The 24642-nt window shown below is 38.5% G+C and overlaps 1 protein-coding gene and 1 pseudogene across 4 annotated transcripts; both read right to left on the minus strand.

The window, feature by feature from the left end:
- Positions 1-403: 403 nt before the first annotated feature.
- LOC113027863 (PI-PLC X domain-containing protein 1-like) lies at positions 404-6055 on the minus strand. 4 transcript variants are annotated; one of them, XM_080305610.1, is made up of 9 exons: positions 5894-6055; positions 4939-5027; positions 4776-4817; positions 4552-4657; positions 2076-2200; positions 1850-1981; positions 1326-1490; positions 1008-1191; positions 404-814 (listed from the first exon to the last, which is right to left on the minus strand). In XM_080305610.1, exons 4-9 carry the CDS (start codon positions 4655-4657, stop codon positions 585-587), a joined length of 942 nt encoding a protein of 313 aa, XP_080161736.1. In that variant the 5' UTR covers positions 4776-4817; positions 4939-5027; positions 5894-6055; the 3' UTR covers positions 404-584. The 4 variants fall into 4 exon arrangements, with proteins under 4 accessions (XP_080161736.1, XP_080161735.1, XP_080161734.1 ...); XM_080305609.1 differs by having other exon boundaries at positions 5762-6055; XM_080305608.1 differs by having other exon boundaries at positions 4776-4842; positions 5894-6054.
- A 13261-nt stretch (positions 6056-19316) lies between these two features.
- Positions 19317-24318, minus strand: LOC113028408 (pepsin A-like; annotated as a pseudogene).
- Positions 24319-24642: the final 324 nt, after the last annotated feature.

Here is a 24642-nt window from a genome sequence, read left to right on the forward strand (position 1 = left end):
CGCGACAACAAAGCAGGAGTGGGGATCACAGGAGATAATGTATTTGTTTTGGTGATACAAAATAAAAATGACAAACTGTGCAGTAACGTCTTCTCCCAAGTTTGTTATTTTCGTAAACGAATTTAAATTAAATATAAAATCTTTACATTACCTGAAGGAAATAAAACACAAATTCTAATATATTATAAACCATCTTCGCATTGCATTGGATATGTGAGATAAAATATATATCTGCACTTTTTTCCTACCTCCTTGTGTATGTGGCTTATAATTTAATATTACACCCTGTTCATATGCTTATTTTTCTACACATTTTTTATTTTATTAATTGTTATTAGTCTTGAATTTATACAACACAAAATGTGTTTGTTTTTGTATTTGACACATTAAATAAAAATTTAAAAACAATTTATTGTTTATTTAAAAAAGCAATACAATACTTATGTACAAGCAAAATATTTAAGCCTCTAGTAACTGTACAATATTTATATCTTTTCAATGAACCGATGAGTTATCTATGGTTTAAAGAATAAAACACACACACACCGTCATATTCAAACTAAAGAAACACAATACTTTTTCAGTTATGGTTTCATTAGTGCAGAATTGAGCTCAACAACTGTTGACACAAAGTCCTTGCGAGTTGCCAAGTCTGAGGCAACGATGTTCACACCTGATTGCTGCTTCAGCCATTTCAGGAGCTTAGGCAGACCCCTCCTAATAACGTTGGGGAAACTGTCGCAGAGACGAAGGATGTAGATGAGTATCCTATGATCTGCTGGAAGAGTCATGTTCAAACCACATACAAAGAAATCTGTGGGGAACAAGTTGAAGCTTAGTAATTATCTCAAATTATATTGTGTATAACCTGGCTGTTTAAAACTTTTTTCTCTCTGAATAGATGTTATTTTGGATATTTACATCCCAAGTAATATTGTTTTTTGATCACCAAAGATGAATGTCTTGCTGTCTATAACTTATAACATGGCATAGTTGAGAAAACTCACAATTGGAAGTCTTTTCCTTTCCCAAGGCTTCAGATATTTTTGATGTAACTTGTGCACGGTCCATGCTATTGGCGTAGTAATAAGTTATTTTTTTCCACATTTCAGGATGGTAGTTTGCTGGATAGTCATATGAAACTATGACATTTTTGCCTTGGTCCCAGCAGTTCTGCAGTGTGGGGATGCCCTGTTGTAAGATAATGAATATCTTATTTTGAAACTATAAGCAAAGGTTACAGTAAGTACTTCAACAATGAGACTTATTTGACCTACTGATCTAAGAATAATTTTTTTAAAAAAAGAAGAAAAACTGTACACTACCGGGGGGACGAGTGTGCTTCCAAACATGGTCTTAATGAAGCCGATAAGATGGTTGTGAAGTTTATCTTTAATGTTTTTCTCAAAACCATTGAAGTTTGAAAAAGCCAGGATGATGACTTCTTTAGGATGGGCCACTGTCCAGGCATGTATTTCCCCGAGAACAGTCTGAACTCAATGGGAAAATTAGCTGGCATTAGATAAAAGAAATCTTCTTTATAGGGTTCCTTCATGACACAGTAAGTGAGCACATGTGTTATAAATCACATTAACTAAGGCTAATTACCAAAATAGAACAGACACTTCATAAAGGAAATCAGTAACACCTGTGTTTATTTACCTTTGGTCATATTTTAAAACTTGAACTAGTTTTAAAACAGGTCTTGCCTAAAGCTTAGTAAAGGTCTTCTTAAGTTAAAAAAAATCTGCTAAAAGTTCAGTTATTTTTATATCAAAAAATTTGATATTTTAGTCTTGTACTTTTGTATATATAGTCTTGTACTTTTACATAATATGCTTATTATTACCTCAACATCAGTGCTTGTGTACAGCCCATGGTAAAAGTAAAGCCTAGTGGGATGGTGGTCATTACGTTTGCGAGCGATCCTCAAGTCAAAGTAGCGAACTCCTGCTTCCAGTTGCATTGTGATGTTGTATTCCTGTGATAAAAACCAACATCAGTCAAACATTCCATTCTCTGTTTGTTACGTTCACCTATAAATTTGATAGCGGCAGGTCAGAAACTCCCCTTACCTGGGTCATTCCCCATGTTCGTACTATTCTGCGTAAGCAATAAATCCAGCTGAATCGTTTTAGATTGTCAGGCTCTATAATAGCAGAGCTGGCATCCAAATCATAACTCACAGAGTCATGGCTTCCTACGAATGAAACACACAAATGCCTTACCAATGTTGTTTTAAAATGCTGTACAGATTTGGGAGTTGTTTTTTTATGGTGTATTTATGGGATTTTTTTTCTCATGTAGCTCTATAGTCCTCTTTTAAATGTAATGTGTATGGGCACAAATTATGGTCATAAATATTTTGTACTTGTAAATCAGGATTTGTATGTGTAAAAAGAATTTGTGCGTGCATAAAAACATTTGTGTGTGGACTTAGCCAAATAGTGATGGGTCGTTCGCGAACGAAATGGCTCTTAGAGCCGGGTCTTTGACGTGAACGACGCGAGCCGGCTCCTTATCGCGAGCCGTCACGTGGTTTTTTTTTTTTTTTTCTTTCTCTCACCCTCTCTCTCTCTCTCGCACTTTTTTTCCGCTTCACTTCGCACCTGAGCCTTGTGCTTTATGCTGGGCAGAGGGGGGAGGGGCGGTAGTTACACTCACTAGCACAGGAACAGAGCCAGAGGGAGAGAGAGAGAAAGAGAGCCAGGGACAACAACGTCACATTAGAAAGGTATAGTAATCATCCACAACTATTTTCGATTGCAGATGATAAAGGATTCAGAAAGTTTATTCATGCAGACCCATATGACAGAGAATATGCATCTTCTTTTTGTTTTCATATTATAATTTATATTTAATTGTGTTGTGGTTTGCAGTGTTTTGTGTTGTTTTCACTTTAAATTTGTAAAAGGAAAAAGCTGAAAATTTAAATAGTTAAAATTTGAAATGTGAATAGTTGATTTTTGTATTATATGATTTATTTATTACATTTTATGTGGAGTGAAAAAATAAAAGTATATTTACAGTGGCCCCTACAGACAAAGCACATACAAACTTCAAATCACGTACAAACTCCAAAACACGTAAAAACACGTACAAACTCCAAAACACGTAAAAACTCAAAACACGTACAAAAGACAACAGAAGTGCTCCAGGATGCTGGGCGCAGTGTTGAGCTTTTGTTACCTAGTGGCTACACAAGCCAGCAAGTACCAACGACCGGATTCGGTGTGTGGTAGTAACAGGTAAATGAACTTTTTTTTAAATTATTTGAATATATATGAGTGCCTGTGTATAAATACACAAACAATACACACATGCTTTCAATTGTGTAATTTAAGTGATCTAGTAGCTCTGCTTTGGAAGTTCAGTTCATGCTAGAAATGTGTTTTGGAGTTTGTACGTGTTTTGTCTCTAGGGGCCACCGCATATATTTATATATAAACATGTACAAATAAAACCACTTTTTTTTACGTTAGTAATTCCTTTTGTGCATAATTTTATATTATTGTTAATAATAAATTAATTAAAGCAACAAAACAACCTGAAGAGCCGGTTCGGAGCCGAAAGAGCCGGCTCTTTTTAGTGAGTCGAACCGAAAGAGCCGGATCTCTAAAAAGAGCCGGAAATCCCATCACTATAGCCAAAACATACAAGTGAAACTCTGCACTCAAGTTTCAAGTTACTAGTACAAATTTTGACCCTAGTTTTCTTCCTTTCATCTGATTGGTCATTGTCATGTCAATCACAAATTTAACAATCCAATCAGAGAACAGATGGGTTTGGCTGTGGAGGGGTGCTTTTTTGAACTGCAGGTCCTTGAAGGGTAATACAGTTTGAAGCTGGAAGATCTCTATATAAATATCCGATAGAAACTAGGTCCCCTAAATTTCAGTAGCTGTTGAAAGGATAAAGTTGTGGTATATCAGTGGTTAGAAATACCATTATTACTTTAAAGGTTAAAGGTTAATTAAAGGTCCTTTCACATTGGATGCATGTGCTGCTAATGCTAGCTGCTAACTAAAAGCCAAGGATCCAAAATTTGTTGCGCTGGCTGCTGAGCTCTGTGGGGTTTTGCGGCAGCTCTACCTGTACTAGATGCACCTGCTCCTTGTCGTTTCTATCTCTGACTTTATGTCCTCTACAAGAGTTTCTGTTTTTTTTTTATCTTCAAATGTTCAATAGAAACATGTAACGCTAATTCATAACGAAGAAAGCTTTGTAACTATCCCCACTAGTGAAGACTGTCATTTCCACAACACTGCCATTTGGGTACAGTCTCCGCACTAGCCAAGTACAACTACTGTATTTCTTGCAAATAATTAACAAATTAATTAACAAATGCAGCAGAAACCACAACCTTTTTCATTCATTTTGTTTGTTTGAATTCTGACTGAATAAATGCTACCACTAAATGCTATTGGAGGTGCCCCAAAAAAATCTGCAGTGTAGATTGCAGAAAAGTATTTCTGTTAACAAAATGGTCCGATTTGACACACTGTACATGCTGTGTTTGATGTTGGACACAGTTGCACTGTATACATTTACCTGGTATGGCTAGTTTGAAGAGAGGAATTGTCCAAAGTTCAGATGGTAGTTGTGACATCCAGTCAGTGTAGTTCGCGATCTTTATATTCCCTTTCTTTGCAGACATCTACACAAAACATTTTTAAACTTACGGGAGAGTCTCTTAGAAATTCAGTGGTTCTAGGCAACAGTGAACACATTAAGCACAAACATAAAGGTCACAAGTTTTAAGAATTAACACTTACCCTGCCAAAGTCATGCACCAGCTGTAGTTTACTTCGTTATTCCTTCAGATTTGACAGTGTACACAAACTGACACAGTCAGACAATCAGAGGCTTAGCTTTGTCACTGCTCCTCAGAAGGACTTCATTGTTATGTTGTAAGAGTTAAAACGTCAGCTGTCTTACCGGTTTTGCAAGGATGCAATCAAAACAAGGAATGTTTGATCAACAAGATATAACGCCCCAATGAAGCTTCCTCATACCCTCAGTATTCACTAGGAAAAAAACAAAGGCTTTCACTACACTTTTAATTCTGATATTAGTGCAGACTTCAGTAGTGGATTTCAGTCTGCACTCAAAAAAGTAAACTAAGGCACTTGTTTGATGAGTTCGTTGATAAGTTTAACCGATGTCTCTAGCAATAAGATCTCTGGAAATTATTGAGAAAAAAACCAAGGGCTGAAACACTTTTTTGTACTAAAAAGGTTTGCAGGGTGCATATTTATCAAGAGTACCATTACAAACTGTTCAGAAAAGAGATCATTACCTGCAGGACAGACATCAGTAACAATATTTAAATTTTTTTGATAGACATGCTGAAGTGACGAAGGAAGCCTGAAAATAATCTTTAATACAAATCAGTACTCTGTCTCCTTTGGTTTTCCTGTCAGTTTGACAAATGCCGCCCAATGTTATGTCCAAATCGGAGAGATTTTTGTTTAGCTAGACTACAGCAAGGACAAAAATATTGAAACAGCATTCACACATTATTAAATGTAATAATCCTTTTCTATTTTTTGAAATCATGTAGGCAAATTATTTCAGTAGGGCTGCTTGGCACTTGTTGTCTCAGCAGGCTGTTTATTGATCTTTATGAGAATATCTGAATTATTTTAGCTAGACAGGCAGGCAAATGGCCTGTTATTGCCATTAATTTGATCTATATATGTCTAAATATTTGCTGAACACTGCTAAGAAAAACTATATTAGAGAGAAAACCTAGTCTTACCTAAACTATTTCTTGGAGAAGTAGCACTGTTTTTTCTTTAGCTTCAGAGAGCTACTCCTTCAAGCTTCTGCCTCCCTCTCATTCACACACATGTTCTGTCTTGCTTCTATTGACTTTCATTCCTCTTCTCACCAGAGCATGCCTCCATCTCTCCAGGCTCAGCATTATGATCTTCATAATGCCGTCTGCAAACAGTATAGTTTACAAAGACTTCTGCCTGATTTCATCAGTCAACCTGTTGCTACTGTAAAGGCTCAGAGCAGATCCCTGATGTTGTCCCACACCGCCTTAAATCCATCTCTCTCTGACCGAGATCACTGTCTTGTTAACACTGAAAGTCTTATGCCACCCTCACATATAGTGCTTCTCTGCCACTCCTGACTTTCTCGTGCAATACCACAGTTTTGTCGTTGACACCCTATCATATGCTTTCCCTGAATAACAAAAGACTTAGTGCAACTCCTCCTGACCTTCTCTATACTTCTCCATCAACACTCTCAAAGCTAACATCACATCTGTAGTGCTCATTCTAGGCATGAAGCCGTACCGTTGCTCACTGATGGCCACCTCTGTTCTTAAAAAGAGAAACTAGCTGTCAACAGGGTTAAACCACTGAGGAGGAGGCCATTCTTAAAATGTATTCAAACATTAATTTCCACTCTTGTAAATTACAAAGTGAACTCATGCGTAATAAATCACATATTTTCTCTTGTCTGTACACAGATTGTTCTCTGCGACATTCTTAAGCCATCTGGTTTGACGAGTAGTCTAGCCTACTGTTGACATGACTCACCTTAACTTGTGCTACCGGTAGATCATGTTTTTAGCATCCACAGCTATCAGATTGGTACATATGGGCAAAGTAGTTACTGTTTTGTGTAATGTATTGTGTTGTAGGCTACAGATTTATTGTAAAGGAAACAGGTTGGAGGAGAGATACACCGGAGCCCTATAAACACTGTTTATGGAGTAATCAAGTTAAGATAAAGTTATTCTGTTAAATGTAAGTTTTGCATAGAGGGGTTACTATTTGGGAAGCATTTTAGATGAGGTGTTAGCAGCCTATAAAAGACAGATTTGAAATGCTTTGTTCTATATGAACAATGACCACAAAACAGAAACAAAATATTTAACTTTTTTTTATTAGACTTTTGATGTTGCAAAGCCGACTATAACACAAAAATTTATAGGCTTTTCAAGGACTTGACTTCAGGTTGATTATCTAGCCTTGGCCAGACCCAACATATTCTGGCCTCTTTTGTAGATTGAATAATACTGTTTGAGGAAGACATCACTCAGGGTCCACATGTTGCCACCTGTAGCACCGAAGCCTTAGCCTAAACACTACCATTTGCAACATCCACATGTAATTGATTAAAAATATTTACTTTGTTTTCTGTTTTTTTTTTCTGTGTACTTTTACTTAGAAACTGTGATCACACTGATCACACATAAATTATTGCAAAGCTCTGCATACCAATAATGTGAATGCTGAAAGAGCATTTGGGTCTTTGGGTTGTGGTGGAGTAAGATATTTACATCATGGTAGCTGAAACGTGCAGCAAATGTGTGATGCTGTCAATATGGTAAGGTAAGCTTGGTAAGCAAGCTGCCCCAGTCTAAGTTTACTCCTAATGGGTAATTGCTGAGTGATCGGAGGGTGAAATTAATGCCTTTGCATGCTATTATTAGCATTTTACTCCCTAATATGTCTCCCAGAGCTGATAGTATGACATTCATATTCATTAAAGAAGGTCATCATTTATGAGTTGATATCATTCACCCCCAAAATTTTGTTTTGGAGACACATGTTTTTCACACAACAATTACAATACCAGTTGGAAACAACTGCACTGTTATTATTTACTCAGCATGGCTAGTTTAAACAGAGGAAGATGGCCTTTGTGACAATCCGCCATTGAAGCATTTATTTTCCCTTTGCCTTTTTCTGCATAGATCTATAAAAAACATTTTTAGTCTCTTATAAATTCAGTGACATTAAGCAAAAATGAACAAATTAAGCTCAGGCATAAAAGTCAAAAGTGTTTGGGAATAGCACTTACCCTGCCAAAGTAATGCTCCACTTGTAGCTTAAATCTTTATCACTTTAGATTTGAGAGTGTACATGAACTGACACAGTCAACCAACTGAAGATTAGTTATTGCTCCCCAGGAGCACCTCATTTATATGCTTTGAGGGGGATAACGTCAGCTGTCTTTCAAGTTTTGTTGTGAAGCAATCTGAAAGAGGAATCTGGTAAAATCTCCTTATGCCATCATTATTCATTAGAAAATACAATGAGATCACAAATGCTTTCAACACACTTTTAACTCTCTGACTGGAGTGGACAAAAAGCCATAAATCAGTGGTTCATAAACGGTCTCTTGAATGCCGCTCTGCAGAAGCCCAAAACAATCTGAAGCGGTCGTCAACAATAAATTATGATCTACACTGAATTTGACTCTTAATAGATTTTTATATAACCATGAGCCCATTCTTAAATCCATAATTAGTGTTTTTATATAATTATGTGCCCCCAAAACATTAAACACCTTAGTTACACCACGGATGACTTCATCCTAGATCCTAAATCAGGCACACAGATCATGTTTGTGAGTTTCGTTCTCTTTCGACAAATACAATAAGAATAAACAAAAACAAATTTGTTCCTACAGACATGTGAAAACAGCACCGCGGTCAGTGGTTTCATACACAGTAACCTGCATGTCAAAGTGTTCTTGGGCAAGAAGCTGAACCCTGAATTTATCCAGATGGATCCACTGGAGTGCGGGTGTGTGAGTGTTGTGTTTAAAGTGCTTAGACATTTAAAAAAAAAAAAAATACTTGTATAGATGTGTGTGAGTGAGGCTTGTAGTAAGGAAAGCACTTTGAGTCCTCACATTAGTAGAAAATGTGTACAGTGGCTTGCAAAAGTATTCTACCCCCTTGAACTTTCCCACATTTTGTCACATTACAGCCACAAACATGAATCAAGTTTTTGGATTCCATGTGAAAGACCAACACAAAGTGGTGCACACGTGAGAAGTGGAACGAAATCATACATGATTCCAAACATTTTTTACACTTAAACTAAAAAGTGGGGTGTGCGTAATTATTCAGCCCCCTGAGTCAATACTGTAGAACCACCTTTTGCTGCAATTACAGCTGCCAGTCTTTTAGAGTATGTCTCTACCAGCTTTGCACATCTAGAGACTGAAATCTTTGCCCATTCTTCTTTGCAAAACAGCTCCAGCTCAGTCAGATTAGATGGACAGCGTTTGTGAACAGCAGTTTTCAGATCTTGCCACAGATTCTCGATTGGATTTAGATCTGGACTTTGACTGGGCCATTCTAACACATGGATATGTTTTGTTTTAAACCATTCCATTGTTGCCCTGGCTTTATGTTTAGGGTCGTTGTCCTGCTGGAAGGTGAACCTCCGCCCCAGTCTCAAGTCTTTTGCAGACTCCAAGAGGTTTTCTTCTAAGACTGCCCTGTATTTGGCTCCATCCATCTTCCCATCAACTCTGACCAGCTTCCCTGTCCCTGCTGAAGAGAAGCACCCCCAGAGCATGATGCTGCCACCACCATATCTGACAGTGGGGATGGTGTGTTCAGAGTGATGTGCAGTGTTAGTTTTCCACACACAGTGTTTTGCATTTTGGCCAAAAAGTTCCATTTTGGTCTCATCTGACCAGAGCACCTTCTTCCACATGTTTGCTGCGTCCCCCACATGGCTTGTGGCAAACTGCAAACAGGACTTCTTCTGGTTTTCTGTTAACAATGGCTTTCTTCTTGCCACTCTTCCATAAAGGCCAACTTTGTGCAGTGCACGACTAATAGTTGTCCTATGGACAGATTCCCTCACCTGAGCTGTAGATCTCTGCAGCTCGTCCAGAGTCACCATAGGCCTCTTGGCTGCATTTCTGATCAGCGCTCTCCTTGTTCGGCCTGTGAGTTTAGGTGGACGGCCTTGTCTTGGTAGGTTTACAGTTGTGCCATACTCCTTCCATTTCTGAATGATCGCTTGAACAGTGCTCCGTGGGATGTTCAAGGCTTGGGAAATCTTTTTGTAGCCTAAGCCTGCTTTAAATTTCTCAATAACTTTATTCCTGACCTGTCTGGTGTGTTCTTTGGACTTCATGATGTTGTTGCTCCCAATATTGTCTTAGACAACCTCTGAGGCCGTCACAGAGCAGCTGTATTTGTACTGACATTAGATTACACACAGGTGCACTCTATTTAGTCATTAGCACTCATCAGGCAATGTCTATGGGCAACTGACTGCACTCAGACCAAAGGGGGCTGAATAATTACGCACACCCCACTTTGCAGTTATTTATTTGTAAAAAATGTTTGAATCATGTATGATTTTCGTTCCACTTCTCACGTGTGCACCACTTTGTGTTGGTCTTTCACGTGGAATTCCAATAAAGTTGATTCATGTTTGTGGCTGTAATGTGACAAAATGTGGAAAAGTTCAAGGGGGCCGAATACTTTTGCAAGCCACTGTATTCTCCTTCTGTATCCCAGTTATGAGATCCAGTTCTGGCTTTGGATTTGAGTATGAAGTATGTATCCATAGAGTGTTTTTGAACTACTTTTTTTTTGATAGACTCACATATTATGTTACTTCATGACATATGACATCACTCTCCTGTGTGTTAAATTGAAATAGTAATATCAATAAAAGCAGGAAGTCTAAGAATTGACTGTTTCCTTTACAACAATTTCATCCACTTGCAGTTACTCTGTTACATAAATACCGTTGCATTTCTTCCTATCTGTTAAAGTTTCCATCACATTCCACATTCATCTCCATAGCTCGTGACTTTGTGAGAATCTTCCTGTTGAAGATAAGCAGCAAAAGATGCGACCCATGAAAGCAATGTGACCCATGACTAAAGCCTTCCCACATTTCTACACAGCCGTTTAAAGAAAACCAGAGTTTAGAAAATTGCTTCCCTGCAGTGTATTGAATACTAGAGTCAATCCTTGAATACAAGAGTCCATTGACTAAAAATGCAATACATGTTGATGTGCAACTTGTCACAGTTTGAGATCCACTGCTATATATAAATACAGCCTGGTGGAAAACTGTGCTATACTAAACAGTGTGCTCATGTTAAACTATCTTGTGAACACCATCCACTGCATTTGAGTTTAATGGGGCAAAGGGGTAAAGGGCTGGAACATTAAATCCCTTTCAGGTGAGATAAAATAAAAATGATGGTCATTTCATCCATGAAGGAAAATAAAAAGTAAAGAAAAAATAACAATCTTATTGTTCTTTTGGCTGCTCCCTTTAGGGGTCGCCATTGGCCTCTGTTTAAACACTATCCATATCATCCTATTCTGTCACACTAACCATCCACATGTCCTCTTTCACTACATGCACGAATCTTCTCTGTGGTCTCCTTTTGTTCCTCCTGCCTGCAAACTACATGTTCAACATATCCAACATCCAATATATCCACTTCCGCTGCTCTGCATTAAACCACCTCAGCTTTGCCTCTCTAACTTTGCCTCCAAACTGCTCAACCCGAGCTGTCCCTCTGTTATACTAACCTCTAATACTTTCTCTCACGGTCAGTGCCAATAAAACTTAACATCTATAATTCTGCCAGCTCTAGTTTTGCCTGCTGTCTTTTTTGTTAGCGTCACTGTTTCCAAACCATACATCACAGCACATCGTTACAGAAAATGGTTAGTCTTACCCTCCACATATGTTCTGTTTTCTACTTATGGTGCATATCTGACTCAAAAATACATTCCTATTGTGTAAATCTGATGTTTTAAAATAGGAAATTAATTTTATTCTTTTGCAAACGACAACATGAACTCCTTAGTAATAATTCACATCCTTCTTGATTTGGGGACACACAGATTGTCCTCTGCTACAGTCTTGAATCATCTGGTCTGACCAGTAGTCAAGCCTACAGTGGACACAATTTGGTGACCTTGTGACTGCCCTTAACTTGTGCTGCTTGTAGATCATGTTTGTTAGCATTCACAAATATCCTATGCCATCCCATTGCTGTTTCATAACTTCAGCTGTTTTGCTTAATGTTAATCATTGTATATTAGGCTACAGATACAGCTCAGCCTTGCAAGATAACTCACATGAAATGATCAATTTTTTCTTTTTTATTAACTGTTTTGTAAGTTAAGTCTAAAAAAGTCTTTGGTAGAGTTCTTCGGGTAAGTAGGTCTCAAACTTATAGGTCAAGTAGGTCTTGAAAATTAAAAATACAACATATTAATGACATATTAAACTAAATTATTTTCTCAGTTATAATTAGAGTATATTTGGAAATTCCACAGTTTTGTTCTATTCATTGTACACTATTTACAGATATTTTTCATTTTGTCCGGGCTTTTATGTTTAATGGTTTTTGAAATATTCATGGTCAAACACTGCCTCACATTTCAATACGCATAAAAAAGAGCACCGAAAATGGGTAGATGTAAAAAAAAAAGAAAATTCACAGGATTGAGGCTCTGGCATGAACTCTGGATGTGTGTTTTTTCTATGTTTTCGATTCACTGGAGGAGCATGACTTCTTATATCTCAACAGCGCCATGTGCTTTTATGGCTGTCATTATATGTTCTTGCTCCTTGTCTGCAAGTTAACCAGGACACAGTAACAACAGAACAAATTCTGACAGTAAATCAGATTTGCTAAGTTGGACAGATACTTGCTGGTAGGCTTTTGGATCACTTCAAGCTTGATCCTAGTCTTTATCAGTTGGGTGTTAGACCAGGGGTGGGCAACTCCAGGCCTCGAGGGCCGGTGTCCTGCAGGTTTTAGATATCACCCTGTGTCAACACACCTGAATCGAATGATGAGTTCATTACCAGGCCTCTGGAGAACTTCAAGACATGTTGAGGAGGTAATTTAGCCATCTATGTTAGATCAAGGACACATCTAAAACCTGCAGGACTCCGGCCCTCGAGGACCCAGATATATTAAAATGTTATATTATGTTATTATATGCTGTCTTTTGTAAATTAATGTCCAGAAGATTGAAATGTCCCAAATTCACTGGGAGGTCAGTGGCTTTATTCCTGCTTTCCACGTCAAACTGGAACTACCCCAGTTCACTAACAGAGAACCAAATGGAGCTGCTCCAGGAACACATAGAACATATTAAACTGCCTAATGACTTATATTTAAACAAAATACATGACAAATAGAGTTAACTCCTTGTGGGCTGTTGTGAAATTTATACCTGGAGAATGCTGCTACAGTCTTAAGACATGTGGTTTGACCAGGAGTCTACCCTACGGTGGACGAGGTTTGCTGACCTTATGACTCTCATTAGTTTGTGCTTTTTGTATTTTTTGGCATTCACACGTATCTCATTGACACATTGGCCTGTTTCACAATTTCAGGTGTGTTACCTAATTTTAAATGTGTTGCACTGATTTCCCCTTCACACTTTAAAAGATTCCCAAATTCTGGAAGAACCCAAGGCTCATTTGTCTTATTTAGATAAGCCAGCCAATCAAGATATTTGAAGTCTCATCTGTAGCGCCATCACTAAACCTGACTCATTTCCACTCTCACATGGATAACTGGATATACAGGGAGTGCAGAATTATTAGGCAAATGAGTATTTTGTCCACATCATCCTCTTCATGCATGTTGTCTTACTCCGAGCTGTATAGGCTCGAAAGCCCACTACCAATTAAGCATATTAGGTGATGTGCAACTCTGTAATGAGAAGGGGTGTGGTCTAATGACATCAACACCCTATATCAGGTGTGCATAATTATTAGGCAACGTCCTTTCCTTTGGCAAAATGGGTCAAAAGAAGGACTTGACAGGCTCAGAAAAGTCAAAAATAGTGAGATATCTTGCAGAGGGATGCAGCAGTCTCAAAATTGCAAAGCTTCTGAAGCGTGATCATCAAACAATCAAGCGTTTCATTCAAAATAGTCAACAGGGTCGCAAGAAGCGTGTGGAAAAACCAAAGCGCAAAATAACTGCCCATGAACTGAGAAAAGTCAAGCGTGCAGCTGCCAAGATGCCACTTGCCACCAGTTTGGCCATATTTCAGAGCTGCAACATCACTGGAGTGCCCAAAAGCACAAGGTGTGCAATACTCAGAGACATGGCCAAGGTAAGAAAGGCTGAAAGACGACCACCACTGAACAAGACACACAAGCTGAAACGTCAAGACTGGGCCAAGAAATATCTCAAGACTGGTTTTTCTAAGGTTTTATGGACTGATGAAATGAGAGTGAGTCTTGATGGGCCAGATGGATGGGCCCGTGGCTGGATTGGTAAAGGGCAGAGAGCTCCAGTCCGACTCAGACGCCAGCAAGGTGGAGGTGGAGTACTGGTTTGGGCTGGTATCATCAAAGATGAGCTTGTGGGGCCTTTTCGGGTTGAGGATGGAGTCAAGCTCAACTCCCAGTCCTACTGCCAGTTTCTGGAAGACACCTTCTTCAAGCAGTGGTACAGGAAGAAGTCTGCATCCTTCAAGAAAAACATGATTTTCATGCAGAACAATGCTCCATCACACGCGTCCAAGTACTCCACAGCATGGCTGGCAAGAAAGGGTATAAAAGAAGAAAAACTAATGACATGGCCTCCTTGTTCACCTGATCTGAACCCCATTGAGAACCTGTGGTCCATCATCAAATGTGAGATTTACAAGGAGGGAAAACAGTACACCTCTCTGAACAGTGTCTGGGAGGCTGTGGTTGCTGCTGCACGCAATGTTGATGGTGAACAGATCAAAACACTGACAGAATCCATGGATGGCAGGCTTTTGAGTGTCCTTGCAAAGAAAGGTGGCTATATTGGTCGCTGATTTGTTTTTGTTTTGTTTTTGAATGTCAGAAATGTATATTTGTGAATGTGGAGATGTTATATTGGTTTCACTGGTAAAAATAAATAATTGAAATGGGTATATATTTGTTTTTTGTTAAGTTGCCTAATAATTCTGCACAGTAATAGTCACCTGCACACACAGATATCCCCCTAAAATAGCTAAAACTAAAAACAAACTACAAACTACTTCCAAAAACATTCAGCTTTGATATTGATGAGTTTTGGGGTTCATTGAGAACATGGTTGTTGTTCAATAATAACATTATTCCTCAAAAATACAACTTGCCTAATAATTCTGCACTCCCTGTAGTAGGGTTGGCCAAACAAAACTGGACCTCCTGAAAGGATACAGGCAGGTGCCTCATTTCCCATTATACATCTGAAATATCTTTCTTTGTGACGCCTGATCACCTACTACAGTATACTGTAAAGCCTTTAAGAGTCACTATCCAAAGGCTAATCAATACTGCACTGTCTAGTGCCTAGGCATAACAATATTACCACTGGTCAGGTCAGGGCTGTTTTGGTAGCAAAAGAGGGACAAAGAAAAATATTAAGCAGGTCGTCAAAACGGTTTGCCTGATCAATGTACTTAACTGTGACACTGTGACTTATTCTTCAGCATGGTGAGATTACACAGATTTTGCAGGAATTTTTTGATAGATGTGAAAGTGCATGTTAAATGTGAGTTTGGCAAGGGTGTTGTCACCTATTTAGGGAAACAATGAGGGCATGGGCATGTGTGTGCCTTGCTGGCCAAGGTTCAGGCCATTCTGGACTTTTCTGTGCCCAACACATGATGTTAACTCTGCTAGTTTCTAGGCATGTCTGGATACTATTTCTGCAAGGACTTTGTGAATGTGGTTGTGCTTTTGACTGATTTTCAAGCCCTGACAACCCTTTTGTGTGGACTTCTGAGTGTTGGGATTCATTTAATTCAGCCAAGCATCTTCTATGCAGTGTCCCAGTGCTGGCTGCCACTGATTATGCTTGTGCTTGTGTTAAACTAAAGGTTGATGTCAGTTGTTGTTTCATAACTTTGGCAGTGTTACCTTAATATTGATTACTGTGTTGTAGGCTAAGATTTATTTTATTTATATACATATTTTATACGTGACTATTATCTGTTAAGTAAATAAAAGAAGAAAGCAGTTTTGGATTCAACCAATTCTCAAGAATAGAAGCAGCAGGGAGAATTTTATGGTTTCATCCATGGTTTCATGTGTGTGACATTTTAAGATTTCAGTGGGGCAGTTTGGTACCAGAGAAGGTATACAAATAATTTCAGAGAGCCAACTGACCCAGAACAGCATGTAGCTGTGTATATCATATATAACAGTGCACATATTGAGCCACAAGCACACTTGTTGCCAAATGCAGTGGTCTGTTTGGTCAGATTCAAATCTAACTTGATTGAATAAATAAATAATGCGAATTTGTACATCACACCACTGAAGAAAAAAAGATGCCCAGTGTTAGACTAAAGTTTGCTATTTACCAAAGATTTTGGCTTTGATTTTGGTTTGTACAACCTAAACACTCAGTAAATGCCTAATAACAGATGCAATAAATGTGATACCTTAAACACGTGCTGCACTGTACTGGATGAAATGAACTACTGCAATACTACAAAAGCTACAAGTGTGAAAAAGTTGGCTACTACTGTTTGTACAACAACACACTTTCCACATTGTTTGTCTGCTTGCCTTTACCCCACTGGGCCTGACTTGTAACTGAGAGCGAAATTTAAAAATGACCAGTAGGTGGCAGCAAACGTTAAGAATCTATCTACTTTATCTACTGTTATTAGCTTTTATAATTAATAATGGGTTTTTTATGTCTTGAATTGACACAGCTCATGGTTTATTGAACATTTTATTGATTACATTACATAGTAAACAATAAAACCTACAATCATACATCCTGCAGTAATACGAGATTAATTATGACTAATTAACAGCCTGACCTGACATCATTTGACTGAGCCACACCCAATCCAAACAACAACAAAACACTCACTGGCATGAAAAAGAAGCACTGACCATGAAGTCCTTGTCCATATAGGGCAGGATATTTTTGTCTCTGTTATTGATCCGTTTTTGGTCATTTTTTTCTTCATCCCTACCTATCAAATCAACATTACCAGCACCAAAATCCCCACAAAATAATAGATCCTTAATTAATTATGTTAAGTTTGATATTCATAGCTATTTTGTGACATTTTACATTAGAATTTGTTTTTATCAACAATCCTGTTTATCTTACCTCTTTGTGTTTCTACCGGGACACACTTTCTGCATTCCTTGCCTTTATGATTTAGTCCACTGGGCCTGACATGTAACTGAGAAAGAAACTAGCCAGATGATATCAGCAAACAATATGAGCATTCACTTAGATTTAAGTTTTTAATGGTTTAACTATTATCACCTTCTTAATTTATAACCATTTTCTAAATTAAGAACTTGCTTTTACTACATAGCTCATAGTTTATTGTTTATTTAACTGTATGTATCTAATTTAATACATCCATATGATTTTAATGACTAAAACCTCAAGTTCTATATATAAACTGTAGGTTTCATGCATTTCAATGCATCATAAAAAACTTACAGAATAAGTATATGAAAATTATTATAATTATTCTTATGTAATTATACCACTCAGTTGGTGACTGTGTGGGGATGGCTGGTTATGGTGCACCTGAGTTTATGCTTGGTATTCCATATGATGAAGCAATTGACATGTGGTCTCTGGGGCTGGTAGCTGTGGAGCTTTCTATAGAGGTGCCACTCTGCCCTGGGGATATGGATTATGATGTTTTGAAATTTATCATAGACATCAGGGTCAGCCACCAGATTATGTTCTGGACTCCGGCTTGTGCACTGATGACTATTTCATAGAAGACAACTACAACGAACAGCACTGGACATTTAAGAGTGAAAAACAATTTCAATACGAGACAAGATTACAATCCCAGAATACTCGATATATAAAACGTAAGTGTATTGATAACCTCGAACAACTACTGAAAATGTTCAACATTTATTTGTCAGCCTAGTTAAACAGATGTTGGCCTTGGATGCAAACCAGCACATAACACCCTCAGAGGTTCTCCAGGATCCCTTTTAGACCCTGGCCTCTCTGCGAGTTCCCCCTGCACTGACATGAGTAGCACAGGGGGAAAAACTTTGTGGTCTTTCAGCAGCCTTCAAGCTGGAAAAGAGAAAGACCACAAAAATCAATCTCAAGCACAGTTTCTTTTACCCCAGATAAAAGTGAAAAACACACAAATAGGGGTTGGAAAAGGCAACTAACAGCAAATTACACTCCAAAGATTAATTAACCTGCTTTGGCTGTTTGTTTGTTTTTTAATTTTCACTCCCCCCCCTCCCCCCCCCCCCCAAAAAAAAAAACCTCTATGGGAACTAACAATTCTTGTGAAAAACAATTAGAAAGCCCCCCCCAAAAAATAACAACAACAACAAACAACAATGAATATGGTCTTGAACTTGGGCACAGTTTTTCTTAACATCCATTTAGTAATCTCTATGTCAAGTTCTTACTAATATTCAAAGCGGAGCAGCAGACACCTTACCATCACATTAGTCCTTCAGTCAGACTCACACCACCATGTTCACACTGATAAATTCGATGCAAATTGGAAATAAATTGGATATTAATTAATAAACCTGCTTTAAGCATCATATAATTATTGTTTGTAATTCTTTATAAATATATAAATAGTGCTAGGGCCTAGAATGCAGCTAAATCTATTTTTGGTTAGTATGTTTAGTTATTTTATTTTAAAATATAACATTTTTTAAGACTATTGTTGGTTTTAATCTAGTTTAAACCAAACCAGCCAATCAGAATTTTTGCATCCAAGTATGTGATTGGTTGGTTTTGTGGCACACTTATAACGGTGTACAGAGAGTTGAGTGTGCATGAAGCAGAGATGTTGTGAGCGCGAACGACACACTGAGAGCAGGTCCGCAGCTGTCTGTCAGCACACAGAGCAGAGATCTGAGGAAGAGCAAATGCGAACAAATGAGCGAGAGGGGCTGTAATTATGTGTGCATATGAATAATAGCAAACACTGAAATATATGTCTTGCACATAAGAATGAATTTTGTTCGCTCAAATTAAAATTCTCTTCACTCAAAATAATTTTCTCATCAAAATGCAAAAATTGTGCTCGCATTTTTTTTAACATGCGCTCAGAATAGAGGCACAAAAATAACACCATAGACTTCAAAGCATTTAACACTAAAACTGCCAAGAGGGTCTTATATTGCATGTTTTCTCTCTTTTTAAAAGATGAAAATTAATGTAATTATTTTACAAATGAAAAAATGTTATTAAAGGTAACAAATCACATTCTAACTCCAGTACAAACAGATTGTTTGCTGAAGTGGACAAAGTTTGCCAACTTTAATACTCTCCTTGACTTGTACTACTGGAGTATCATTTTTAATACATTCACATGTATCCCACTGACACACGTGACACAAAGTATTTGCTGTCTCATAACTTCAGCTGTGTTGCTTGATGTTGGAGAGATACACTGGAGGCCTATGCACACTGTTTATGGGGCAGTCTGGTTAAGACAGTGTTATTCTGTGATATGTAAGTTTTGTATTGTAGAGTTGTTGAACTGTGTTTTTATTTAATTATCATATCAAATTAGATGTTATCAGCCTACAAATGGGAGATTTGAAATGCTTTGTTCTTCATGAATAAGGAAAAAACAAACAAATACAAAAAAAACAAAGACAAAATTGTTTTAACTTTTTAAAAACTTGATTTATTTATTAGACTTTTGATGTTACAAAGCTGACTATAACACAAAGATGTATGTTGAAGGACTTGACTTCAGGTTGATTATCTAGCCTTGGCCAAACCCACCGTTTTCTGGCCTCTGTTGAAGATGGAATAGTACTGTCCGAGGAAGACATTGCCCAGGATCCACAGGTTGCTACCTTGACCACTGAAGCCAGTGAGGCAGCCATAGCTCTGGGACTAAGGAGGAGATGTAACAGAAAAAAAATAAATACAATTTAGGGAATATGTAGAGAAGTTATAAAACATACAGTGGGGCAAAAAAGTATTTAGTCAGCCACCGATTGTGCAAGTTCCCCCACCTAAAATGATGACAGAGGTCAGTAATTTGCACCAGAGGTACACTTCAACTGTGAGAGACAGAATGTGAAAAAAAAATCCATGAATCCACATGGTAGGATTTGTAAAGAATTTATTCGTAAATCAGGGTGGAAAATAAGTATTTGGTCAACAACAAAAATACAACTCAATACTTTGTAACATAACCTTTGTTGGCAATAACAGAGGTCAAACGTTTACTATAGGTCTTTACCAGGTTTGCACACACAGTAGCTGGTATTTTGGCCCATTCCTCCATGCAGATCTTCTCGAGAGCAGTGATGTTTTGGGGCTGTCGCCGAGCAACACGGACTTTCAACTCCCGCCACAGATTTTCTATGGGGTTGAGGTCTGGAGACTGGCTAGGCCACTCCGGGACTTTCAAATGCTTCTTACGGAGCCACTCCTTTGTTGCCCAGGCGGTGTGTTTTGGATCATTGTCATGTTGGAAGACCCAGCCTCGTTTCATCTTCAAAGTTCTCACTGATGGAAGGAGGTTTTGGCTCCTTCCATCAGTATCTCACGATACATGGCCCCATTCATTCTGTCCTTAACACGGATCAGTCGTCCTGTCCCCTTGGCAGAAAAACAGCCCCATAGCATGATGTTTCCACCCCCATGCTTCACAGTAGGTATGGTGTTCTTGGGATGCAACTCAGTATTCTTCTTCCTCCAAACACGACGAGTTGAGTTTATACCAAAAAGTTCTACTTTGGTTTCATCTGACCACATGACATTCTCCCAATCCTCTGCTGTATCATCCATGTGCTCTCTGGCAAACTTCAGACGGGCCTGGACATGCACTGGCTTCAGCAGCGGAACACGTCTGGCACTGCAGGATTTGATTCCCTGCCGTTGTAGTGTGTTACTGATGGTGACCTTTGTTACTTTGGTCCCAGCTCTCTGCAGGTCATTCACCAGGTCCCCCCGTGTGGTTCTGGGATCTTTGCTCACCGTTCTCATGATCATTTTGACCCCACGGGATGAGATCTTGCGTGGAGCCCCAGATCGAGGGAGATTATCAGTGGTCTTGTATGTCTTCCATTTTCTGATGATTGCTCCCACAGTTGATTTTTTCACACCAAGCTGCTTGCCTATTGTAGATTCACTCTTCCCAGTCTGGTGCAGGTCTACAATACTTTTCCTGGTGTCCTTCGAAAGCTCTTTGGTCTTGGCCATGGCGGAGTTTGGAGTCTGACTGTTTGAGGCTGTGGACAGGTGTCTTTTATACAGATGATGAGTTCAAACAGGTGCCATTCATACAGGTAACGAGTGGGGGACAGAAAAGCTTCTTACAGAAGACGTTACAGGTCTGTGAGAGCCAGAGATTTTCCTTGTTTGAGGTGACCAAATACTTATTTTCCACCCTGATTTACGAATAAATTCTTTACAAATCCTACCATGTGGATTCATGGATTTTTTTTTCACATTCTGTCTCTCACAGTTGAAGTGTACCTCTGGTGCAAATTACTGACCTCTGTCATCATTTTAAGTGGGGGAACTTGCACAATCGGTGGCTGACTAAATACTTTTTTGCCCCACTGTATATAAGGAAAGGAATTCTTATCTGACTGATGTAGGCAGAGGCTGGGAGAGTGAACTGCTGTCCATTGATGTTAAAGGTCACATCAGGCATTTGGTCAATGTTGTTGCAGCTGACCATGTACTGATGGAAAAGGAAAGTTAAAATAAGCTGCCTGTAAAATATGTAAATTTTGAAGAGTATCAGTTTCACCAGACCAAGTGGTACTTCACTCAACATATTTCTCCATATTTTTTGTTTTTTAGCACTGACCTCTCCATTCTGGCTACTTGCTCCCAGCCAAGCATTGATGTTGTCAATGTCACTTTAAGGTCCAACAATCAGAGAGGTTCCAGTGTTCACAATAGCCTCACAACCACCATTACAAGCCACAGCCTGACCATTACCAGAAACACTGTAATGGACAACACAGTATGCATTAGGAAAGAAACTTCTTTGGCAATATAGCTCTATCATGATTCTGAAACAAATATAGGGCTGTAACTTTTGGTTTTACCTGTCAACTGTGATTTAACAGTACAGTTCTTTGGAGAGAGGAATCCAGGTGGAATTGAGTACAAATTAATATTTGAGGCATCTATAGATAATTTCCAGAGTCAGGTAGAATCCCGCATAATACTTATGAGCTCAGATACAGGGAGAAGAGGTTCTGGTCAGTCAAGCCTGCATTCATGTTATCAAACACAGGTGACACACCAGAGGCAGACTTGGGTAGGCCAGACCAAGGATACCATCAGCCTGCATGTACTGCATGAAAGGGGCCTCAGTTTGACTCAAACTAAAGATCTGATTTGTCACAGTCAGACCAGCAACCTGCCAACCAAAGATGAAGCCAGTACAGTTTGAAACCAATGGTGATGGTTTTTTGAAAAGTTCTTTTTCATACCATTCTATTGATCTCCATTTAAAACCAAAACCACTCCAAATGTTATTTAAAGAATCACATGTGAAAAACCCCTTCATTTGTGTTTTATATGTTCAGATTTCACATTCATAAATACTTTTTGAGGCAATCGCAGTTTTTACTGTGAAAGCACTGTAATACCTTTACAATTACTATTAAACAAGTGAAAGTTCTTTTCCCTGGTTTATAAAAATATTTTGGAGCAATACTTTCAGGCTAACATAGTTTTTATTTTGTAGGGATTATCATGGCGTTTTTTCATCTTTACATTTACTGTTAAACAGACTGATGTTTTGGGGTTGTTTTTGCTTGTTTTAAAATTCTCACCGTCACAGTGTCATATCCCAAGAAGCCAGTCATGCTGCCAGTGCCATACGTCATACTGAGAGGTCTGCCATACTGTCTGTATGTGCTGCTCCTACCAGGGTCAAAAAGAAAACACAGTTTATGGCAAAATGCTGTACCTCAGTTCTATTACCTAACTACCAAATCCTAAATATAAAAACCATCCATCCATAATCTGAGTTCTGATAACGGGGGCAGCAGTTTGAGCAGAGAAGCACAGACTCTCCCCACTCTGGCTACCTCTTCAACTCCAAGCCAGCCAAGAATTATAATCTCTCCAGCAGCTCCTGGGTCTTAACCAGAGTCTCCTCTTTGTAGAAGATACTTGAAACAGTTCACCTACATTGTGTGTCTATTAGAAATGTCTCAATCTTGCACACCAGATCAGGCTCCTTCCCCACCAGAGAAATAACATGTACCACTAGTTAGTTTATTGGAAGTGCCAGTCATCGTCACCGAACCCCTACGGCCCTAACCTGGGCCAGACTCCAGGGTGGGACCTTGGTAACTCAGTCTTGGGAACTGTAAACTGGACCCTTGACCCTTATATTTTTTTTTTGTCATTATAAAGGTTTTCAGAATCACTCTCTGACTTTGTGTGGAAATGCATTATGTAATCATAGATTTACATACTGCAGGCTGCACTGTTGCAGTAGATGGAGGGAACCCACAGGTTAGATGAGCCAGGGTCAAAGATGACTTTAAAGGACTGAGGTGGAGTTCCAATTGAGATGACTCCATAGTAAGACAACTGGAGAAGAAGAGGAGACATGAAGGTATACTCTCAAGACGTTTGTCATGTTCTCTGTATGTTGATATGCATGTTCAACGTTTAGATGATGTTACTCACACAAGCATCATTGGTCATGGATTCAGGGCCCACAGCAAAGCTCCTATCAAACTTGGCCATGGCATTGTATGGGTATTTTTGCCTATACTCCTCCCATAGACCCTGTTCCTCCAAGACCACCCTGGCCCTCTTACCCTTTTCCAGAGGGATCCTAGGAGTCATCAAAGGGAGCAAATTACATTTTGCCCATTAGGATACATTTAGAAAACTTTATTGAGCTGTGAACAGATGTTTTTTCATACCAACACCCTCTTAGAACTGCATATATAAATATTTTATACTATACGTATCTTATATTGCATATGATAGATGGCCATGTCGATCTATTACTATTTTTATTTCAAATAGTAAAAGTAAAAAATAAATAAAAAGAAGAATGAAATGAATGAAATATAGTTTGGCTGACTTACTGAACGAGGCAATCAGACAGTGCCACCATGGCAAACACAGCAAAGGCCCACTTTATTGTTTCAACTCTACCGTCTACTGCAATAGAAGATAATGCATATAAGAACAACAGAACACTTTACTCCTGTAGTCAAATATTAGGTGTACAACCCTGTTAATGGACGTGTATGTAGACTCTAAAGCATGATTGCACAGAGATGCACTCTGCATAACCCTAACCCATATTTTTCACATTAGGCTAAATCCTAAAACTTTCTATTGAAATGTAAAGAGGTGTTTTTTCATATCAGCAACCTCTTAAAAGTTTTACTATTTATGCTTCTTTTATTTTAGCGGACCTGACAGTGTGTCATATATGTCTGTAACTGTTTAAGAGAAGGCTGTAGGAAAATCGGAAAAACAAGTAAAAAGTAACAAAGACAGTAAATGGATGATTTATAGTCTGACTTACTGAACGAGGCACTTGGAGAGTGATACCATGGCAAACACAGCAAAGGCCCACTTCATTGTTTTGACTCTGCCCTCAACTGCAGTAGAAAACGATGCATATCAGACCAGAAAACTTTACTAAAATAGTAAATGTACAACTTTGTGGAAGGACCTATCTGTAGACTCTAAAGCATGAGTGGCATATATTTTCATACAGGTAGAATGATATTTTTATGTAATCCAATAAAATAATTAAAAAATAAATAAATCTCATAATATATAGCGCTTTTATTTACTACATTTATTTAAAAAGTGAAACAAAGTCTACATATGTATGTGTGCACCAAGTCTCACCAAGTCTCTGTGAAAGCGATAGCCAATCCTTTTTTTTAAAGGTCATCA

This window comes from Astatotilapia calliptera, chromosome 8 (genome assembly GCF_964374335.1).
Source record: "Astatotilapia calliptera chromosome 8, fAstCal68.1, whole genome shotgun sequence".
NCBI classification, from domain to species: Eukaryota; Metazoa; Chordata; class Actinopteri; order Cichliformes; family Cichlidae; genus Astatotilapia; species Astatotilapia calliptera.